The 20,458-nt window shown below is 45.0% G+C and overlaps 1 protein-coding gene across 1 annotated transcript in view; it reads left to right on the forward strand.

The window, feature by feature from the left end:
• The window catches only part of Otof (otoferlin), a 111,040-nt gene that overhangs the window by 41,304 nt on the left and 49,278 nt on the right, over window positions 1-20,458 (forward strand). Inside the window, exons 3-5 of the mRNA XM_045148768.1 lie at window positions 1,825-1,913; window positions 9,832-9,931; window positions 12,267-12,448. Coding sequence (XP_045004703.1) covers window positions 1,825-1,913; window positions 9,832-9,931; window positions 12,267-12,448 — 371 coding nt within the window. The remainder of the gene's footprint in view (window positions 1-1,824; window positions 1,914-9,831; window positions 9,932-12,266; window positions 12,449-20,458) is intronic.

Genomic DNA, 20,458 nt, shown 5'->3' on the forward strand with positions numbered 1-20,458 from the left:
ACAACACTGAGCAGCCCTAGACATTAGAGGATCACTCTTCTTACCCAAAGTACAGCCCAAATGGGTATGTACCTCAGTTAATAGTGTGCTTGTCTAGCATACATGAGACTCTGGGTAAACCAGGCATGGTGGCATATGTCTGTAATACCAGCACTCAGAAAATAGAGGCAGGTAGATCAGAATTTCTAGGTCATCCTCAGCTACATAGCAAGTTCAAGGCCAGCCTAGGCTACCTGAGACCTTGTCTCAAAACAAGGAATAGAAAACACAACAATACAAAGTCCATCCTAGCCAATGGTATAGGCTCCAACCTGCACCTATGTCAGCCTGTCCTTTTCCCATGCTCTCATGCTTGGAGCTCCTGGGCCTGTAATGGAATGGATCCCTGCTCAGGTCCTCTTAACCTCCTCCTACCCCACTAGAGCCTCTGCTATAGACACAACCAGTCCTTGTGGTATGACAGTTTCTCTGACTTGCTCTGGGTGCCATCAGCATGGTAGGCCTAAAAATATGAGATTCCTCATATATACTATGTGGTGGTATCTGGGACAGACTTGAGTGGCCCACCTCATGGTATGGATCCCAACCTAGAGATCTGCTTTAACCATCCCAGCTCCTGCCACTACGGGTTGAGGTCCACAATCTTCTCTGGCAGGTAGCTCTTAGAGAGACTGTCATTGGCTGGCTTTATCCCATTTGGCTTACAGAAGATAAACCCCAACAGAAGTGTGCCAGCCTCCTCCTTGCTGTGATGTCAGATTAGGGAAAAGACTAGTCTATCCATTGGCTAGTAAGTGCCTCTAGGAGCTTGTATGCCAGACTGTCTTTGTTGAAGGTACATAATCTCTTCTTTTTGAGCTATTTCAGCCAGGCATAGTGGCACATGCCTTTAATCCTAGCACTTGGGAAGCAGAGGTAGGAGAATCCCTGTGAGTTTGAGGCCAGCCTGGGACTACAGAGTGTATTCCAGGTCAGCCTGGGCAAGAGTGAGACCCTACCTTGAAAAATGTTTAAAAAAATAAAAGATCTGCAAGTTATTTCTCCAGGAAGTGCCATAAAACATCACACCCAAAATGCAATCCTTCTTACCTTTTCTTCAAGAACTGGGTGAGGGTTTGGGTGGCAAAGCCTTTGAAGAAGTACCAGGAAGATGCCTGGCTCTGCCCATCATTGTCTCTCACTGAGAATGGTGTCTTTTAGCTTTCATGTTAGGCCCTCATTGCTATTTCCATAGCATTGAGAAAAATTCTACTGAATTTTGTGTTTGTCATTATTAATGGTTTAGGGAAGACTGGAAGGATGTGAATCTAGGAACAATGAGTTGGGCACAGGCTGTATAACCCTCATAACAATTAACAGTTAAAATCTGTCCTCAACTTTAACACTTCCATAATGGGGGTATGATTAAGACAAGGCCTGGATTGATCCCAGTGATTGATAGGAGAGAGCTAGATTATCAAGGCTCTAACTAGCATACACTGAAACCAGGCTCACAATCCACATAGTATGCAATTGCCCTGGGGTCCACCCACACTCTGGTTGCACCAATCTTCACCACCCTTCCAGGAGCTGGGAAGCATTGTAAACAACAAATAGTTGAGAGTCAGAAGTTCTAGTGAAGCCAAGATTGTTGTACTTATCCTATTATCTTGGTATCCCATAAGCAGAGTAGTGGGTGACAATACCCACTATATAAGGTGACTGTCAGAACTGAGTGAGAGTCAAAGTGTATATACTTTGTCCCTGAGGTGCATTGAGCCCATCCCCCTGACAGGACCTACCTGTTACTTCTATCCAAGATGACAGTTATTCCTCCTTCCCCAGATGTTCCGGTGGCCAGTGGCCAGCAACATTGACAGAAATGAGATGCTGGAGATTCAGATTTTCAACTATAGCAAAGTCTTTAGCAACAAGTAAGTGTGGAGTGGGGCTGGGAACCTGCCCTGATTCTTGAACTATCTTCTCTTTTGGATTAAAATAGGTACCTATGGACTGGGAAGACCGCTCAGTTGGTAAAGTGCTTGCCATGCAAGCATGAAAACCTTAGTTTGGGTACCTAAAATCCATGTAACACTCCATACATCATAGCAAGCTCCTGTAATCCCAGTGTTGGGGAAGTGGAAACAGGGAATTCCTAGAGTTCACTGGCTTGCTAGACTAGCCAAATTGGTGAGCTCTAGGATCAACAAGAGATTCTGTCTCCACAAATAAAGTGGAGAATGGAGAGCAATAGAGGGAGACACCTGATGTTTGTGGCCACCACATATGTGTGCATACATGTGCACACAAACATGCATACACACATTCATGCGCAATGCACACACATACTGTGTAAAATTGAGAATTGTACCTCCAGTCTACCATGACTCTATCTTTAAAGACCAAAAAGGTTTGGGCTGGTCTTTGCTACTCATCCTTCTCCTTCATGCCATCATCAAAATACCCTAGCCCTTCCAACCATTGTCCTCCAAGAACACTTCACCCCTCCGTACCCAGCCCCATCAAAGCTCCACAACTTTTCTTTTTTTTTTCTTAAATATTTTATTCACTTATTTATTTGAGGGAGAGGAGAAAGAAGAAAAAGAAGAAGAAGAAGAAGAAGAAGAGAGAGAGAGGAAGAGAGAGAGAATGGGTGCACCAGGGCTGCTAGCCACTGCAAATGAACTCCAGATGCATGTGCCACCTTGTGCATCTTGTTTACAAGGGTTCTGGGGAGTTGGACCTGGGTCCTTTGGCTTTGCAGGCAAGTGCCTTAACTGCTAAGCCATCTCTCCAGCCCCACACCTTTTTTTAAAGCTTATCCTATCTAGGCTGGAAGACAGTAGTCATCACAGATACTAAAAGCAGAATAGCTGTAGCAGAATACATTCTGCTACAGACCATCTCTGGCCTTGAGCATGAACTTGCCACAAAAACTGTTTGGTGCTGTGGTTTAGGAGCCATGCATTCATGTGTGAAAAGAATAAGAATTTGCCTCAAGAGGCAACTATAAGAATGAAATTAGATGTATATATTATTTATTCAACAAATGTTTATGAAATACCTATTGTATATCAGGCACTGAAGTAGGTTCCAGAGAGCAAGGTGCCTGTGCATGGAGCTTTCATTTTGTGAATGCAGTGCATCCACCACATGAGTATTATCCTATGAGATGTTCAATCAAAGTAGTCTATATCTTTTTCTCTGGGTAATGAGCATAATGTGGAAAGATCTAGAATGGTAGCTAAATATAAGAAATAGAAAATACTGCCTAAAAGTCATGAAGGCATTAGCTCAGTGATGGTGATATAACTCAACAGTGGAAAGACAGTACAGACCCCCCCAAAAAAATAAAAGCTGACCTAATTCTGCGTCCTGATAATAGGAATACAGTCTGAACAGGAGAAGTGAGGGGTCCACTCTTCTCATATTTGCTTCAGAGAACGCCAGTAGGTACCACCTTTGGCTGCCTGGGCGAGGGGACTCCTAGTCTTGCCTTTTAACAAGTAGATACATGCCTGAAGGGCAAGTCAATGGGTCATTTATTCATTTGCACATCCTATTCATCCATGCAGTCACCCGTTCTTGCACTTATCCATTCACCCACCTATCTATTCTTCCATTATCCTTCCATTCATCTTTCCACCCATTTTTCAATCTACATTTCTAGTTATGCATTAAATATCTTCTAAGTAAATATTCTGCACCAGGCAAAATTTGCACTACTTACAAAAGATGCTTAAATGGAATATTGATGGGCTAGAGATACAGCTTTGTCAGTAAAGTGTTTGCCTAGCATGTATGAATCCTTGAGTTTGATCTCCAGCATCAAATAAGCTGGGTGTGATGCACTACTATAATTTCAGCAGTGCAGATGAGGAGTTCAAGGTCATGTTCAGCTACATGATGAGTTCAAGTCTGGTCTGAGCTACATGACCCTGTTGCAATATATATATATATATATATATATATATATATATATATATATATATATATATAGAGAGAGAGAGAGAGAGAGAGAGAGAGAGAGAGAATCTAGGCATGGTTCCCTATGCAGGCAGCAATAAAGTTTATGCCATGGAAACATGAGAAGTACATAAGGACCAGGCTGTTTTGCTAGAAGAGGACAGACAGCTGGAGACAGTCAAAACTCTCTAACCTCTGCCTTATCGCAGAAAATAGTGAGCTCCCACAACTGTGAAAGGTAAGCTGAGTAGACATCTTGTAGAGGGGGTTTCAGGGCCTCAGGGAAGATGATTAGGTGCAGGGGCCACCCCTTTGCCTCTCAAGGAATTACATAACTCAGGCAGCTGCCTCTGGGACCACAAGAAATGTTAATGAGAGGCAACCTACTACAGACTCCAAAGATAAAGCATGGCCTTCTTCCCTGGAGTAAGATACCATGACCCATCAGAACAGAATAGGAACAAGAAAAGAGCCCAATGCAGAACAAGTGGATATGCAGTAGAGACGGAAGCCAAGAAGAGAACCCCAAGAATTTCATTTAAGACACGTCTATAGATGATAGAGCATACAGGAGCATTGGAGCTCACAGTACAACCTCCACTGTGCAGGAGGGGAAACTGCAGCTTAGAGGGCACATGAGATCAGGTAAGTAGATAATGAAAGAGCTGCGGCTAGGACAAAGGTCTTCTATCTCCACATTCATAATCCTTCCAGAAACCATAGCATGTGAGTAAGCAGTAGTAGAGGAAAACAGAGGACCTGAAAAAGGCAGCCAAATCACTTAGTGAAAGCTGCTAAGCCAGCCACAGAAATACTGGAAATCCTGTCACACCAACCCGCCTTACAAACAAATCAAAGTATTTGAGAAATTGTTCGGGAGACTGACTACCTAATAGTGAATATCCTGAAAAGTTAGGACTCAAATTAGGTATTCTTAAATGCCAAGAAAAAGAAAGACAGAACTCTGCCCTTCTCCTTCCCTTACTTTCCTTCCTGAAATCACCCAAGAAAGCCAAGAAACTCACAAGGTGGCCCAGACCTGGTGAAAGAGGACCTAGAAAATGTCCAGGCTACTGATGGGAAGAAGAGGTAGCTTTGTAGAAGCAGCCCATCCTTACATGGACCAACTTGGGGGTGGGGGAGACTTGGGTGCTTGGAGTCAGGTAGGGGTCAGCGCTCCCCATCCTGAGTCAGAGCCAAAAAATATTGGTCCACATGGCCTTTTCCCATGATGCTAGGAGATAGAAATGTGGTAGAAAGGGAGGATGCACACTGTTCAGGGACCAGAGACTCCTCAACTCTGCTCAGCTGCTTGGAACAAGGGCCTCCTTCTTGGAACTTTGGGCTTTCATGAAAACTAGATGTTAGGTGTTTGGTTTGTCAGCTGACTTTTAAAAGAAAAAGAAAAGAGGAGATGTGGATATTAAGCTAAATAGTGGAAGTATTGACATCAAGCTAATTCACAGCAGAATAATCATTGCATAAGCAAAGCATGAGGACACAGAAGGCTGTGCACCTTGGATGGGGTATCTTGAAGTCAGGAGTTCACAGCTTCTCCAAAGATTTCCTGGTCAAATGATAACGAACCAAATGACTCATGATTTGCCATATGTTGGTAATTATAAACATTTCTTTCAATTCAGCTATAGCTTCCCATAGTTTTCTAATAATGAATCTTAAATAAAAGCTGTGAGTAAATCAATATGGGGTTCTGTCTCCAAGGAACCCCCTGACCCTCTTTTAAATCATAAAAACTAACAACTAGATGTTAGTATGGGAGGACTTCATACATCCCACCCTGCCTGTCCAGGACTTTAAGGATCAATGGCCTGACCCAACTATCTGCCTCCTGCTGCCAAGGATGCCAGAGTCTCTGAATAATTGAGGAGCCAGGAGCACAGTGGAGACCTGGCCAAACCCAGGGCACTTGATACCAGCTCCCAAGGGGAGGTGATGAATTATTGACAGAAGTCTGGTGCCTGGTTGCTGCTCTTTTGTGGTCAGTCTGTGTGCCCACCTGCACCTAAGGTTTCCCCACACACACACCTGCTGGCCAATTGCCTGAGACTCCTAGTATTCCTCAGGCAATTGTAGGTTCTCTGTGAGGGATACCTTCTGTGTTATGGGTGAACTTCTCAGGCTACATTGGTATTGTCAGAGGGTCAGCCTGGGAGAAACTGAGGCCCAGATAGGGCCTTTGTCCACAGTCACACAACAGGTTCCACATATCACTAGGTCTTCAACCCAGACTTCCTGACTCTTAGGTCAATGTTTCTTCTCAAACAACAAATGGCTTTACAAATCTCCATATGGTGGAAATAGCCCAGTTGTGCAAGTGATGTGTGAGCCCACCCTTCTCTTCAATGCCTCCCTCCTGCACATCTCTTCTATGCTGACCTACCTAGAGAAGCAAGACTTGCTGTGTTTGCAGCTAGGCTATACAAAAATCAGCTGGAAGGGGCAAGATGTCTCTGGGGTTAACACAAAGGACAGAACAAGGCACTTCTAGATCTATTGTACCCCACTCCCTGCCCAAAGAACATCTGTAAAAAAAGGGCTAAAGATGTTCTTTTAAAGCTGCATTTTTATGGTAAGCACCCTACTCTTGCTTAGAAGGTATCTGTATGAAGAACAAAGCTTTGTAAAACTGCTTTTCTTTATTCTTTTTTAAAATTTTATTTTGAAAGTTTTTTTGTTTATTTGTTTTTGGGTTTTTTGTTGTTGCTTGTTTGTTTGTTTGAGATAGGGTCTCACTCTAGCTCAGGCAGGCTGACCTGGAATTCACTACGTTGTCTCAGGGTGGCCTTGAACTCATGGCGATCCTCCTACCTCTGCCTCCTGAGTGCTGGGATTAAAGGTGTGCGCCACCACACCAGACTTCTTTATTCTTTACATAAGACTGAGATAATATCAATTGCCCATTTTAAACAATATTAACTATTTTTTAACTTCATCATTTTCATTTCAGGAAAAGGAACTGTTAGTTACCACCACCACCCCCAGGGCATTGCCTGGGGTGTGGCAAGTTCTTTCCTTTGAGGGTACAAGATTCTAGTGTCCCAGCTCCAGGATCCCCATGGTCAGGGGGCTGGTGGGGGACAGCCTAAATCTATTGCTAGATCCAGGCATACAAAGGGGAGTAGCATTGGCTGGTCCTCCAGAGGCATGCCCTACACAACAGCAGGAAGGGAAAAGGTACTGATGCAAAGGGCTGCAGTGTTCAATGCTTGCCATGAGCCACCTCCAAGGAAGTAGGTGGCATCACTTCTTTGGGGAGAGGAAAGAAACACTCAGAGAAGTTGCAAAACTAGCCAGAATCGCATAGCTTGCCAGGTAGGGAAAATCTCTTGATGGACTTCTGGGTGAAGCATATGTCTGATCCCAGAGCTTGGCTCTTGTACTGGCTACATGCTGGAAGGAAGGCAGTCAGTAGGCATGTGCACAGAGCTTAGACTAGGAAGTAAGGAATGGGGGATTTTCTGGGAGACTGACAACTGTCCACTGCATGGTGAAACCAGTGGTGAGTAAAATAGCAGTAGGAGCAGCTTGCAGTGCTGGTCGTCACAGCCAGTGGTGTGTCTTCAAAGAAGACCTGAAAGCTTGTTAGGAAGGTTATTTCAGGATTTGTTTTGGATAAACTCTCCTCTAAGACCCCTCCCAAGTCTAAGATCTGAGACTTTCAGCCCAGTGAAGCCCTAGAAGACATTGGACACTCTCTGAGTTGAATCTTTACAAGGGAATAGCTCCCTCCTGCCCCCTGCAGGTGACTTGTTGCAATGCAATAGCTCTCCTGATCCTAGGGACCTTTCTTGACTGTTCTTGGGGCATCTAAGAATGAGGACACACAAGTCTGAGTTCCAGCACTCAACAAGTACCTGGTATGTTCTAGTAAAATGATAGTGTCCTGAAGAGCGAGGCAGCAAAAACTCGGAGTACAATACAAATGTATGCCCCAGGCGGCACCATCATCATACTGACACATTTCCAGGCAACTCCCACCTGCTGAATTAGCCCCTGAATGAAGATATAGCCTGGGGTATCAGCTGAAAGAGACTGAGTTCAAAAATTACACCATTAGAATTTTGAAATTGTATGTGGTAGGAATATTTACACCATAGAAATCAGCAATCACTATAAATCAGTACTTCCACCATACTCATGGAGAGTTAGAGCATTCCTAATGATTCTGTTCATGCTGCAGTTTGAGAGATGCTTATTTAAAGCCAAAAGAAGTAAGGTTTCAGCAGAGCCAGTGAATTATTTCATGCCTATTGTCTATTGTTGGGAAGTCTCTGACTTACAAGAAGCTAAGAGCCCTTCTTCTCTCTGTAAAGACAAAACCAAGACTTCAGAGAAGTGGCTTGGGATCTCCTGACCCTAAGCCCAGCACTTTCCCCTGAGAAGCTCCCCAGATAAGGAGAAGCCAGGATGGGACTAGAAGCTTCCAAGCTGCTATGAGAAGAAACTAGAATCCTAGTTAGGCTGGAGTGGAGGGATGATGAATAGTTCACCCTCAGGAAAGTAGGGCAACTCAGTGGCACTCTGAGCTCATGAGGGCAGGACTTCATAGTCATCCAACATGGCTGAACTTCACCATGTCCTCCATTTCATATTCACCCAACATGTGTACTCCTACTATGTCCTCATCACACAGATGGGAGGATTTTGTTTTTGTTAAATTAGAGTTAACCTTCTAGGGCTTTTAGTATGATATAGTTGACAATATGTCAGAATTCATCTGATAGCTCACCTTGCTCAGATTTGTCATTAGGTAAGTGTGGCCCTTCTCCCTTTCTTGAGATCATCTTCCTCCTCCTATAAGCAGTACAGATGACCTCCAGGTCTGTTCCATATAGCCTTTATCACTTGTATAGAAATGGTGTGTGCATTCTCATGGGCCCAGGTGGAAGTACTATGTGAGAGCATCTCTCTGAGCACCTGTTTCTTCCAGGCAACAGCTTTCCACTACACAGTGAAATAGAATTCAAGTCAGCGATTACTGTTGCTCATTACTTCAACCAACAGATAATGAGGTCTCCAGTGTAAGAAATGCCAAATAGAGGCTAGACGTAGAAAATACCAGCTTCCCTGGATAAAGTCAGCATAAAGGTATCATAATCAATGACTGGAGCATCATGGAGGAATATATGTTGGGGGCCTACAAGAATATCACCTGAGCACCTTATTCATGAGGTGGTCAAGGTCATTAGCTCCTCTTAGAAGAAAACTGAGACTGAGGAAGCTTACATAAGTTGCTCAGAGAAAGTGCTTCACTGGTAATAAGTGTCAGAGCTGGGTTGTAAAACCCAGTCTCTCTGGCCCAGAGACTATGCTCCCAGCCCAACTCTGCATGTCTGCCCCCACTGTGCAGCTGAAATATTGGGATTCTGCAGTCACAGGATCCCTGCCCCCTCCAAAAGTTTACAAGTGGCAGTATGAATGAAAGAGTGGTGTTAGTGAGGGTGAAGGCCTCGGTCACTGTCAGGGAAGTGGAGGGGAGGAGCTGTTTCTATATCTGGGGCTGTAGCTCAGTGGTATAGAATTTATCTAACATGTGAGGGTTTTTTGACCCCTATCAACACTTATACATACAAACAATCATCAGAAGACTCCGTGCTTCCTCACCAGCTTCCATTAGGGCATCTGGCAGCTGTTCTGCAGGGCCCAGCTAAAACCCCATTCTATAAGCCCTGACACAAAATCCGCTGGTAGGAGGTCAGGTACCCTTATGGTCATGCTGCCAATCCTGGTTCCTGCTAGACTATCCCCAACCCTAGCCTAGACATTCACAAGTCCACTTGTCTACTTGTCTGCTTACTTGCTAGCTCCCGCCCCTGGGTCATCAGTCTTTCTCCTCACTGTCAATGTCCATGCTCCCATTCACAGACTAATTGGGACATTCTGCATGGTGCTGCAGAAGGTGGTGGAGGAAAACCATGTGGAGGTGACTGACACACTGATAGATGACAACAATGCTATCATGAAGGTGAGTGTGCACAGGGAGTGCTTGAACTTTCTCATTACCAGATTACCTAGAGACCTGTTCATCCCTTATGTCTACACAGAGGATGGTCTAGAGAGCACTCTCTGAATAACAAAGGGAGGTGGGAGGAGATTCTGCCAGAGCCACTCAGTCTGATGGCTAATGCTAGAGTCCCTGTGGAATGGTAGAGTCTTCTCTCATAGGTGAACACTTAGAGCTTCCTATAGTGGTAGTGCTAAAAAAGATGATGGAGGATGCCATCCCTTCTTTACCCTGCTCAGGAATAGATAAGAGGTATCTCACACAATCTAAAGGCCAGACTAGTTTTGTTGATTCCTCCAGGCTATGGCTTCCACTTTGTACATATGACATGGCTTTTCTCTATGACTAGAGGTCCTAGGAGAGTCTGAATCTTATTTGCTGCTCCATTTCTCACATCTCAGCACAGGTACACATATAGTAGTGATCCATAGTCCAGTCAATGCATGTCCCAGAAAAGGAAGGCAAGAAAGCCCAGATACCCAGTCCTTTGGCTCTGCTTCACCTTCTTTGTCCCCTCCAGCTCCTCTGTAACCACATCCAAGCAGCTTTCATAGTGTGAGGGGAGCCTGGCCCCTGGGTATAACTCTTGGCTAGGCCACCCACAAACTGTGTGACTTAGGTAAGCTATATATCATATGAAACACATGCCAAAGTATACCTACCACACAAGAGTGTTCTGAAGAGTCAATTAAAGAAAAAACAAACAAGAAAGTACTTGGAATGGGTATATACAAGATAAGTGCTCAATAATATATATAAAAAGAACTATTATCTCATGACTTTAGTTTGCCTTTGTATAATTGGGATTGTACTGTGCATGGTCCCTGCACCAACAGGATCCTGCAAGATGTAACTCCCTAGGCAATAACAGGCAGAAACAGCCTCAGGGAATAGGAATTCAGCCTCAGGGTCAGAATGCTTAAAGTGGAGCAGAAAACTCTAATGTGTCTTGGTGTTTTAATTCATTTCCTTATAAGAACAAGGAGCTCTTGAAATGAGAGGCTAAGGTCTCAACCACTACAGCAATGGGAGAGAGAATGCAGAATAAGCACAGTGAAGCAGCACCTGGGGCCTGGTTCCATTGAACTGGCTGAAACCATATATATCATTCTGTCACTTAGTGGCAAACATGGCAGAGAATATAGTATGGGAGGTGAAATGACAAAGGACTAGAAAGACAGCACAACCATGCCTGTATGGTAAGATTCACACTTTGGATTTCCACGAGGGAAAGGATTTGCAGACCATCTCACTCACCCACTACTACCTTAACTACCCATTTTATGGGGCAGAATGCTGAAGTACATGGACTGTCTGAGGACAATAGGGGATCAGTACGCAATTAGACAGCAGTCAGCAACAGAGGTAGTTCTAGGACCCAGGGCTTCCAAATTCAGGCAACCATGTACCCAAAACATGGTCATACCAGAGAAGTCACATTGGCTCAAGAGAAAAGACATGAGGCTTGGATTGAAGCATCCTGAGCTCAAACCCCAGGCCTAGTATTTACTAGTTCTTCAACTTTAAGCAGGTAACATTCCTCCTGAAATTACTGATAGGGTGGGCTGAAGCACTGAGACATTCACATGAGTTTATGTGAAAGTAACTGGATTAAAAGAATATAGTGTAGAAGTTACACAATGTATACCTTTCCCTTCCCTTGGAAAATCCATGTCTGTGCATAGGAAAGACCAAGTTCTCAGGGCAGGCTCCCTGTTGGAACATGAAAGCAAGTCATCCCAGACCTGTACAGAAGGCACCTAAGACTGTGAGACCTCACTTTACCCAAACTTATTGAGGAAGGCATGGAATGCTAAATAACCCATGAACAATGAGCAGGGATTATCAATTGCTAAGTTTGTGCCCATGTTTAGAACTTGTTTTTCTGGAAGAAAAGCATAAGATCATCTCCTCTCCAGGGTCAGAAAGAGGATGTCAGATCCATTGGAAGAAATGCTGACTGGATATACCTGTAAGGAGTCTAGGACCGGGGTTCTCTCCTGGAAGACATGCTCAGCTTGTTTTAACAATCACCTTTCCAAGAAGGTCCCCCATACCTCTTAGCCATTCCTGAGCAGGGCCTGGGGCCTGGTCCCATTGAATTGGCTAAAACAACATATATCATTCTTTCTCAGGCTCCATTTTGTCATCAACAAAATGGAGAGTGAGAGATTCCACCTAACTTTTCCAGTGAGTTAGATATGAAAATGCTTCCCAAATACTACAAAGTGGCAGTTACAGGGATCTGGGATTGTTATTGTCACCCTAGCTGCTCACTGCCCCTCTCTTGCTCCAGACCACTCTGTGTGTGGAAGTCCAGTATCAGTCCACAGATGGCACAGTGGGCTCATGGGATGATGGGGACTTCATTGGAGATGAGTCTCTTCAGGAGGAGGAGAAGGATAGCCAAGAGACAGATGGATTGCTACCCGGCTCCCGCCCCAGCTCCCGGCCTTCTGGCGAAAAGAGCTTCCGGAGGTAAAAGGCTACCCACTGTCTCCAAAGACATGGGGAGGAGGACCTTAGAAGGCCCTCCAGGCCAGCCTAGGCTCAGAGTGTAGGGATGAGTTGCTATAGAGCTATATAAGAACCCTCTGGGGAGGCAGCAAAGGGTTCAAGTTAGGCAAAAAGTCAGGAGAAAAGAAAAGATCTAGGAGGTGGTGCTGTAAGGTGAGAGGAAGGACTGCATCGTTCATCCTACCTGGGGAATGGAAGAAGGGGACAGAGGAGACCCTGAATTTTCAGGTCTAAGCCCCAGAATTACCAACCAAGCCCAGGCAGCCTGGCCTCTGCCCTGGCCCACTGAAGAGACCTCTGCGAGAGGCCTCTTCTTGACAGAGTGAGACCAGTGGTTTTGGTTTGGACCTGGCTTCTCCTCTGTTAGAAGAATATGTCTAGAATTTATACTTTTCAAATGTCTGCCACTCACAGATGACAGAGAGCTGTGTCTAGGCATGCTCTTGCCACCTGCAGTACTTCGCCAAAAACAAACACAATGAAATGCAATTGCATTACTCTTAAAGCACAGAGAAATGGAGTAAAGGCTAGTGAAATATGCCTAAGTGCCCAGGTTTTTGGAAGCACTATGTAAGAAGCTTTAGATTTTCATCTAAAGGACTGGGGTATGTTTTGAGAGCAAGGTTCCTACATACCACTGTATGCTTCTCATTCTATTCTTCTTCCACTCTTTCCTTTCCAGATAAGGTTTACTTAGCCCCTGTGCTGAAAAACACAGAAGTTCTCAAGTTCACAGTTAGTGTAATGGAATTTATGTGCTTTTGTTGCATAAATGTTTTCCTTTGCCCTTGAACCACTTCTCATCTCTCAATCCATTCACCCAAAGTCAAGATTTGAAACCTTGGAACTGTGGACTGCAAGCCATCCATTACCCCCCTCAGGTGCCCCAAACCCCTGAGTTCCAGGAAGTCACATACTTCTCTGATCCTATTCCTTCACTTGTAAAGTGGGGGCTTCAGTCATGAGTCCGCTCTCACTCTGTTGTTGAGAGAGCCTCCCTTAAGGAAGGATCCAAGTACTGCTCATGGAAGGGCTAGTGACAATAGACTCTTCATCCTAAACAGTACCAAACATCAGAAATTGAGTTAGAAATGAAAAGAGGAAGGGGAGAGACCTTCATGTGGCATGAGGGATGCTAATACTTCTCTACCTCTACCTGTCTCCATCTACCAAATCTACTTGGGAAAGAGCTATCCAGGACTTGTTTAGAGTGGGCTCTAAGAAAGGGCTTTCAGAGAACATGATCAGAAGCCACAGAAGGGCAATCTATTGTAGGGAAAGTAGCCCAGATCTGAATCAGAAAAGCTACTTCCATTAAGTCCCATCCTGACAACACCCTCACCATCTGACTGACTCTGGCATGTCATTAGCCCCCTCTGGTTCAGTAAAAGAAATGAGTTCAGTAAGTGGGTATGCTGGTTCTCCTTAACCCTGGCATCTTAAAGGACCCAAGATGCTCAGAATCCTGTAGAATTCATGGGAAATAGCTCTCCCATGGAGTTCTTGGTGGCTAAAGGGTCCTCTGTAAGAAGGCAGTGGAGCAATATATGCAGAGCTAGTTCTTCTCCCACTCCTTCAGTCCCAGGCCTGGATGTAGATGGAGGAGGGGGGAGAGTACGGGATGATGTAGTCAGAATAAAGCAAGATGTCAGTATAGTTCTCTGGTGAAGAACGTAATTCTCAGATTTTCAGAGTCATGGCCCAGTGGGCTCCTTCTATTCTCCTAAACAGAAGTCTAGCATTTCTACCTCTCTCTATCTCCTTAGGCTCTCTCAAGGCAGAGTAGTTGTAACAGGAGGAATTTCATCATAGAGACTGGGAATTTGGGAGGGTGACAGTCGCAGCTAGAGCTCCTGCCTTCCAGGTGTTACTACCCTAGTTAAAGGAGCATGTGAGAGCATACTGTTTACCCTGTTGCCATTTGGGGCTGCCAGTCTGATCTCAGATCACCTTGTAAGTAGATATCTCCACAAACTGATATCTTCCAGACTCAGCCTGGTAGCCAGCAGGACTTGGTCCTCCAATCTAGCCACTACCCTCTAATTCTCTGCTCCCTTGGTTCCACCTCTACTGGGCCCCCTTCAGTTGTATGCTTTATGAGACTTTATGTCTACTTTTCTAATATCTGACTTCAACCAGAGACTTTGTCCAGGAGGCAAAATACTGCCAGGACATAGGACAGAGGAAATAGAGATCATGGGGTTCAAGTACCAGCTCTTCTTTTGGATCCCTTCCTTTCCATCTGAAAGATGCCTAACTCATGCCCATAGAAGTGTTAGGATGAAATGAGGTCCTACATGGAATGACACCTATGATGCCTGGCAGGTGGTAGGTGCCCTGTCAGTGCTTATGTTCTTCAGACTCCATGTTACCCCAACCCAAATGCTTCTCCTTCAAACACTACCTGAGCTTCTGGTCAAAGCAATGTTATTAAGCTCTTTCTCAGCTCTAGCACCACACATTATACCAAGAGCTCTTACAATTCTGCCTCCAGGAGAGCTATCTATCCTGGACAAGAGCATAAATCTCACTTGTCCTCTGATCCAGGCTGTCCTATTCTACTGCTGATACTAGCTTTCTGAGAGCCATATTTGAGGGCAAAATGAAATAGAATGAAGCTGGCCATGTAGAAATGGTGGGGGCTTTGAAAGAGAGATATACATGTGTGCTAAGTGGTGTGCATAATTGTGTGTACATGGTATAGTATACTCTGCTTCATCACAAAGGCCACTTCATTGGCTCCCATGGCCCACAAAGAGCTAGAAAATTGTTCTCTGCTCCTTTTAACAGGTGGAGATCCATAGCTATAATGACTCCCACAGCAGCTCAGAGGAGCCAGGGTCAGCCAGCCACTCTGGGATTTGGGAGTGAAATAGATTTTAGCGTACTTCTTTCCAGCCCAGCCCTAGCCCAGCACTGAGGGATCAATTAAAGGCTGATGCTGGAAAGTGCTTAGGTCCTTGCAGGTCATAGCACTCCCAACAGGCTTCCATGTTGCTCCTCCTATTATGTGGCCACTTTTAATAGTGCAAAGAGTGATGAAGTTGGGCACCAAGGAAGAGAAGGAACTAAACGGAGGTTGAGAACTGGTTCCCAAAGAGAACACTGGCTGAGGAACAAGACTTACCCAGACATGAAAAGATACCAAAAGCACAAATATGAGGTCTAGGCTGAAATTCAGGCTCATCTGAGGTTTTCTATGAGGTCTGTGGCAATGCCAGCAGAAAATAAGGTCATTGCTTGCTGGCTAGTGACTGAGGGCTACCTGAGCTGCCACAGCTTCCCTTGGGCAAAGGAATTAAGAGGATGTCCATTTCATAAGATGATGGATTAACCATTGCAGGGCTTTCTAAAGATCTAATTCCAGGGCTGGAGATGGCTCAGCAGTTAAGCTTGCCAGCAAAACCTAATTACCTGGGTTTAATTCCCCAGTACCCATGTAAAGCAGATGCACAAAGTGGCACATGCATCTGGAGTTCATCTGCAGCAGCTAGAGGCCTCTCTCTCTCTCTCTCTCTCTCTCTTTCTGCTTACAAATAAATAGATAAAAATATGTTTTAACAAAATCTAAGTTCACAGTCTTGCAATTATTGTTATCAATGGTGCTAACAGTAACCAGAATTGTGAAATCACAAGTGTATATTTTTCTTCATAGAAATAGTCTTAGCTGGGCATGGTGGTGCATGCCTTTAATCTCAGCATTTGGGAGGTAGAGACAGAAGGAATGCCATGAGTTTGAGGCTACCTTGAGACTACATAGTAAATTCCTGGTCAACCTGGGCTAGAGCAAAACCCTATCTCGAAAAAACAAACAACAACAAAACAAAGTAAAAAGAAATAGCCTTGGCCAGGAGTGGTAGCGCACTCCTTTAATCCCAGCACTTGGAAGGCAGAGGTAGGAGGGTCACTGTGAGTTGAAGCCAGCCTGAGACTACATAGTGAATTCCAGGTCAGCCTGAGCTAGAGCGAGGCCCTACCCCTCAAAAAAAAAAAAAAAAAAATAGTCTACTCTCAGAGTATATGAGCCTATGTGTGTATATATTTTTATGTTTTTATATTTTAGTTAAAATTTTCTTATTAAGTAGAAACCTTGTATGGACCATAATTCCCCTCCTCCCTGACCCCATTCCACTGAGGGCCCTCCTCATTGGGATTGCTGGTATTAATCATGTTTTGTGGGTTATGAGTTGTGAAAGCCACAGTCACTAATTGTGGGGGAAGGGTATTGCAGAAGAGGAGGCAGAAAGATTGTCTGTGTATTTTTATGGCTCCAGGGAATGGAGGATGTGAGGATGAGCCAGGGTAAAAGTTAACTAACCCCTAGGTGGGCCCAGCATCTGTCTGACTTCAGAAAAAAACCTAAAAGGAAAGGGAAAAGTGCCCTAGGGTATTGCTGAGTACATGGGTTCCACATGACTGCTCACCCTTGCCCAAACTCAAGTGATACACCTCTCCTTTGTAATATATTACAAGGATTGCCAGATTTTTCAGGGTTACAATGTTTTATTTCAAATATTTTTTTGGTTTATTCTTTTTTCTTTGAGAGCAACAGACAGAGAGAGAAACAGGCAGAGAGAAAGAGAGAATGGACGTGCCAGGGCTTCCAACCACTGCAAACAAACTCCAGATGCGTGCGCCCCTTTGTGTATCTGGCTAACGTGGGTCCTGGGGAATCGGGCCTCGAACCCCGGTCCCTAGGCTTCACAGGCAAGCGCTTTATCGCTAAGCCATCTCTCCAGCCCCACAATGTTTTTTAAAAAAAACAAAAGCAGGATTAGAGAGATGGTTTAGCAGTTAAAGCACTTGTCTGCATAGCCAGACCCAGGTTTGATTGCCTAGGACCCACATAAGCCAGATACACAAGGTGGCACATGTGTCTGGAGTCTGTTTGCAGGGGCTAAAGGCCCTGACATGCCCATTCTTTCTATGTATCTGCCCCTCTCTCTCTCTAATAAATAAATAAATAAAATATTTTAAAAAGCAGAAATAAAACCCTTCCTTCAGAACCTTGGTTGATTATTCAGAAAAAGAAAGCAATAATCAGCCAGGTATGGTAGCACACACGTTTAATACCAGCACTTGGGAGGCTGAGGTAAAAGAATTGCCATGAGTTTGAGACCAGCCTGGACTTCAGAGTGAGTTCTAGGCCAGCCTAGGCTAGAGTGAGAACCTGCTTTAAAAATAAAATAAAATAAATAAATAATAAATAGCAATTCTTAGATGAATATGAGAGTGGGGACCAGAAATCTTCCATTGACTTTCAATTTCTTAATGTCTCACTGGAACCCTTGCTCCATGAGAGCATGCCCCAGTAGCCCTCCTAACACGGGCTCTGAAAGCAGCTGGGGTAGACTGGAGCAGGGCCGCTGAGGGAGGTCTCCCCTTCTCTGCCATGAGATATTGTTTTGCCCATTTGTCCAGGCTGATATGGGAAGCCAGAAATCTGGCCAATGTTAGCCTTTTCAATCTACAACTCTGATCAGCTTGTCTTGCATAAAGGCTAACTTGTTGAAGCTGGATTTTAACTATACATAGAAACCTTTGGGCCTGAGCTATCAGGGTATGGCATCAAGTCTACCTGGGCAAGGTCCAAACCAGGACAATATGTGAGGAGAAATTAAAATTCATAATGGTCATTCACTTTCTTTACTTCATCTGCATTGTCACAGTATTGAGGTTTTCAGAGAACATCCCAGAACATTCCAGTTGCTAGAAAACTCTCTAAAGAGATAAGAATATCATTCTTTCCCTGCTCTTAGCCATGGAGTGGTGGCTTGCTTACTGCCCTCCAGACACACACACCTCACACACACCTTTTTTCTCAGTGGCTGAATATCTTGAGAACTCTAGGCCCCTCTCCTCTCAAAGCAAGCTTACCCCACTGTTTCCCTGGAGGTCCCTATAGCCTGGGAGCTGCCACCTTTTAGAAGGGATCAAGTTTGGAAGTATGGGAGAAGATGACTCTGGGGAACCTAGAACCCACTCTCTTAAATCCCCAGACCTTTGCCTGGGATAAAGGAGATCAAGTGGACCTGGGGCCATGGCATCCCTGCCCGGCAGACTTGAGCATATGGGGATAAAGAATCTGTGGGACAGGACCATGGAGAAGAATGTGGGGCTCAGCAGAACCACAGTCTAAGGTTGTGAGGGTCTCTGGGACACACCTCTCACCTGCATCCCCTTGTCTCCTCATTTCTTCTCTCTACTCAGCAAAGGCAGAGAGAAGACCAAGGGCTGCAGAGATGTCAAGCACAAGTAGTTGTCCCAGACCAGGGCAGAGCCAGTGGGGCTGGCACCCCACTTCAGGGCTATGAGGTGGAGAGGGTGGGCTGGGCTTTCTGAGAAGGCCTAGGAGGGGCTGTCATGGTAGAACAGCAGGGGAGATGCAAGGTGAAGGAAGTCTTTCTATCAGACCATGGGGGAGAAGATGAAAGGTGTGAAGGAATGGGATAGGATAGGGAGATGCCTGGACTGTATGTTTGTATGCTGGGTTCTTGGGGGTGACCTTCCTTCCTTTCAGTATCTTATTCCTCCTCCACTGTCCTCTTTAGCACCCTATGCCTGCAGATCATGCCCTTAAGCTTCTCTTTGAGGGAAAGTATTGCTAAAGGCAAAGAACAGAGGACATAAGAAGCCAGTGGCCTCCTATAGGTAAACAGAAATGGGTGGGCGGGGGGGCGGCAGCTGCTGGATAGATGGCTTAGCAATTAAGGCCCTTGCCTGTGAAGCCTAAGGACCCAGGTTTGATTCCTCAGTACCCATGTAAGCCAGATGTATACATGCTAATGCCTGCATCTGGAGTTCACTTGCAGTGGCTGGAGGTCCTGGTGCACCCATTCTCTCTCTCTTGCTAGTTCTCAAATAAATAAATAAAAATAAAATATTTAAAAGAAAAGATATGGGCAATTGAACAAACATCCCTGAGGACCTAAGGAGGATGTGCACTCTATAGCTATAGGATATGGTCAGAGCATAAAGTCCCAGAGAGCTAAAGTAAAATGACAACTTTCTGTTGGCCTTCACAGTCTCCACTCCCCAAAAGGCTTCCTAGAGAAGGAAGGGACTGATGAGAGTACAGGCAAGCCGCAAGAAGAAGCCAAGGCAGGTGGCCTGAGGTGTCATGGGCTCAAAGGTTCCCTAGAGCCACACTGCTATCCAAAGCTTCTAGCATCACAGGGAACCTTACTAAAGCTTACCACACTACATGGAGCCTCAGGCCAGCTGCCTTTTAAACAGATGACAAATCTGAGTTCCAGAGAACAGGGGCAGCAGAGCTGACCACCCTTAGACTACATAGTGAATTCCATGTCAGCTTGGGCTAGAGCAAGACTGTACCTCAAAAAAGCCAAGAAGAAGGGGATGGGGAGTCTGGCTTCCTACCCAGAGTTCACAATGGAGCCAGGAAGTTGAGAGATCTTACTCTGAAGCATTAATTCTCCAAACACATCAAGGAGAATCAAAAAGTCAAGGCTGTAGTCTCTATTGTGCAAGTGTGGAAACTGAGTCTCAAAAATGTTAAGAGAGGGCTGGAGAGATGGCTTAGCAATTAAAGCACTTGCCTGCAAAGCCTAAGAATCCAGGCTCAATTCTCTAGTACCCACATAAGCCAGATGCACCTGCATCTGGAGTTTGTTTGCAGTGGCTAGAGGCCCTACTGTGCCACTCCTCTCCCTCTCTCTCTCTCTCTCTCTCTCTCTCTCTCTCTCTCTCTCTCTTTCAGATAAAGTAAACAAATAATTTTTAAAAATATTGAGATCTGGGGCTGGAGAGATGGTGTAGTGGCTAAGCACTTGTCTGTGAAGCCTAAGGAGCCTGGTTCAAGGCTCGATTCCCCAGAACCCATGTTAGCCAGATGCACAAGGGGGCGTGTCTGGAGTTCGTTTGCAGTGGCTGGAGGCCCTGGCACACCCATTCTCTCTCTCTCCCTCTCTATCTGCCTCTTTCTCTGTCTGTCACTCTCAACTAAATAAA

Source organism: Jaculus jaculus, chromosome 5 (assembly GCF_020740685.1).
Source record: "Jaculus jaculus isolate mJacJac1 chromosome 5, mJacJac1.mat.Y.cur, whole genome shotgun sequence".
NCBI classification, from domain to species: Eukaryota; Metazoa; Chordata; class Mammalia; order Rodentia; family Dipodidae; genus Jaculus; species Jaculus jaculus.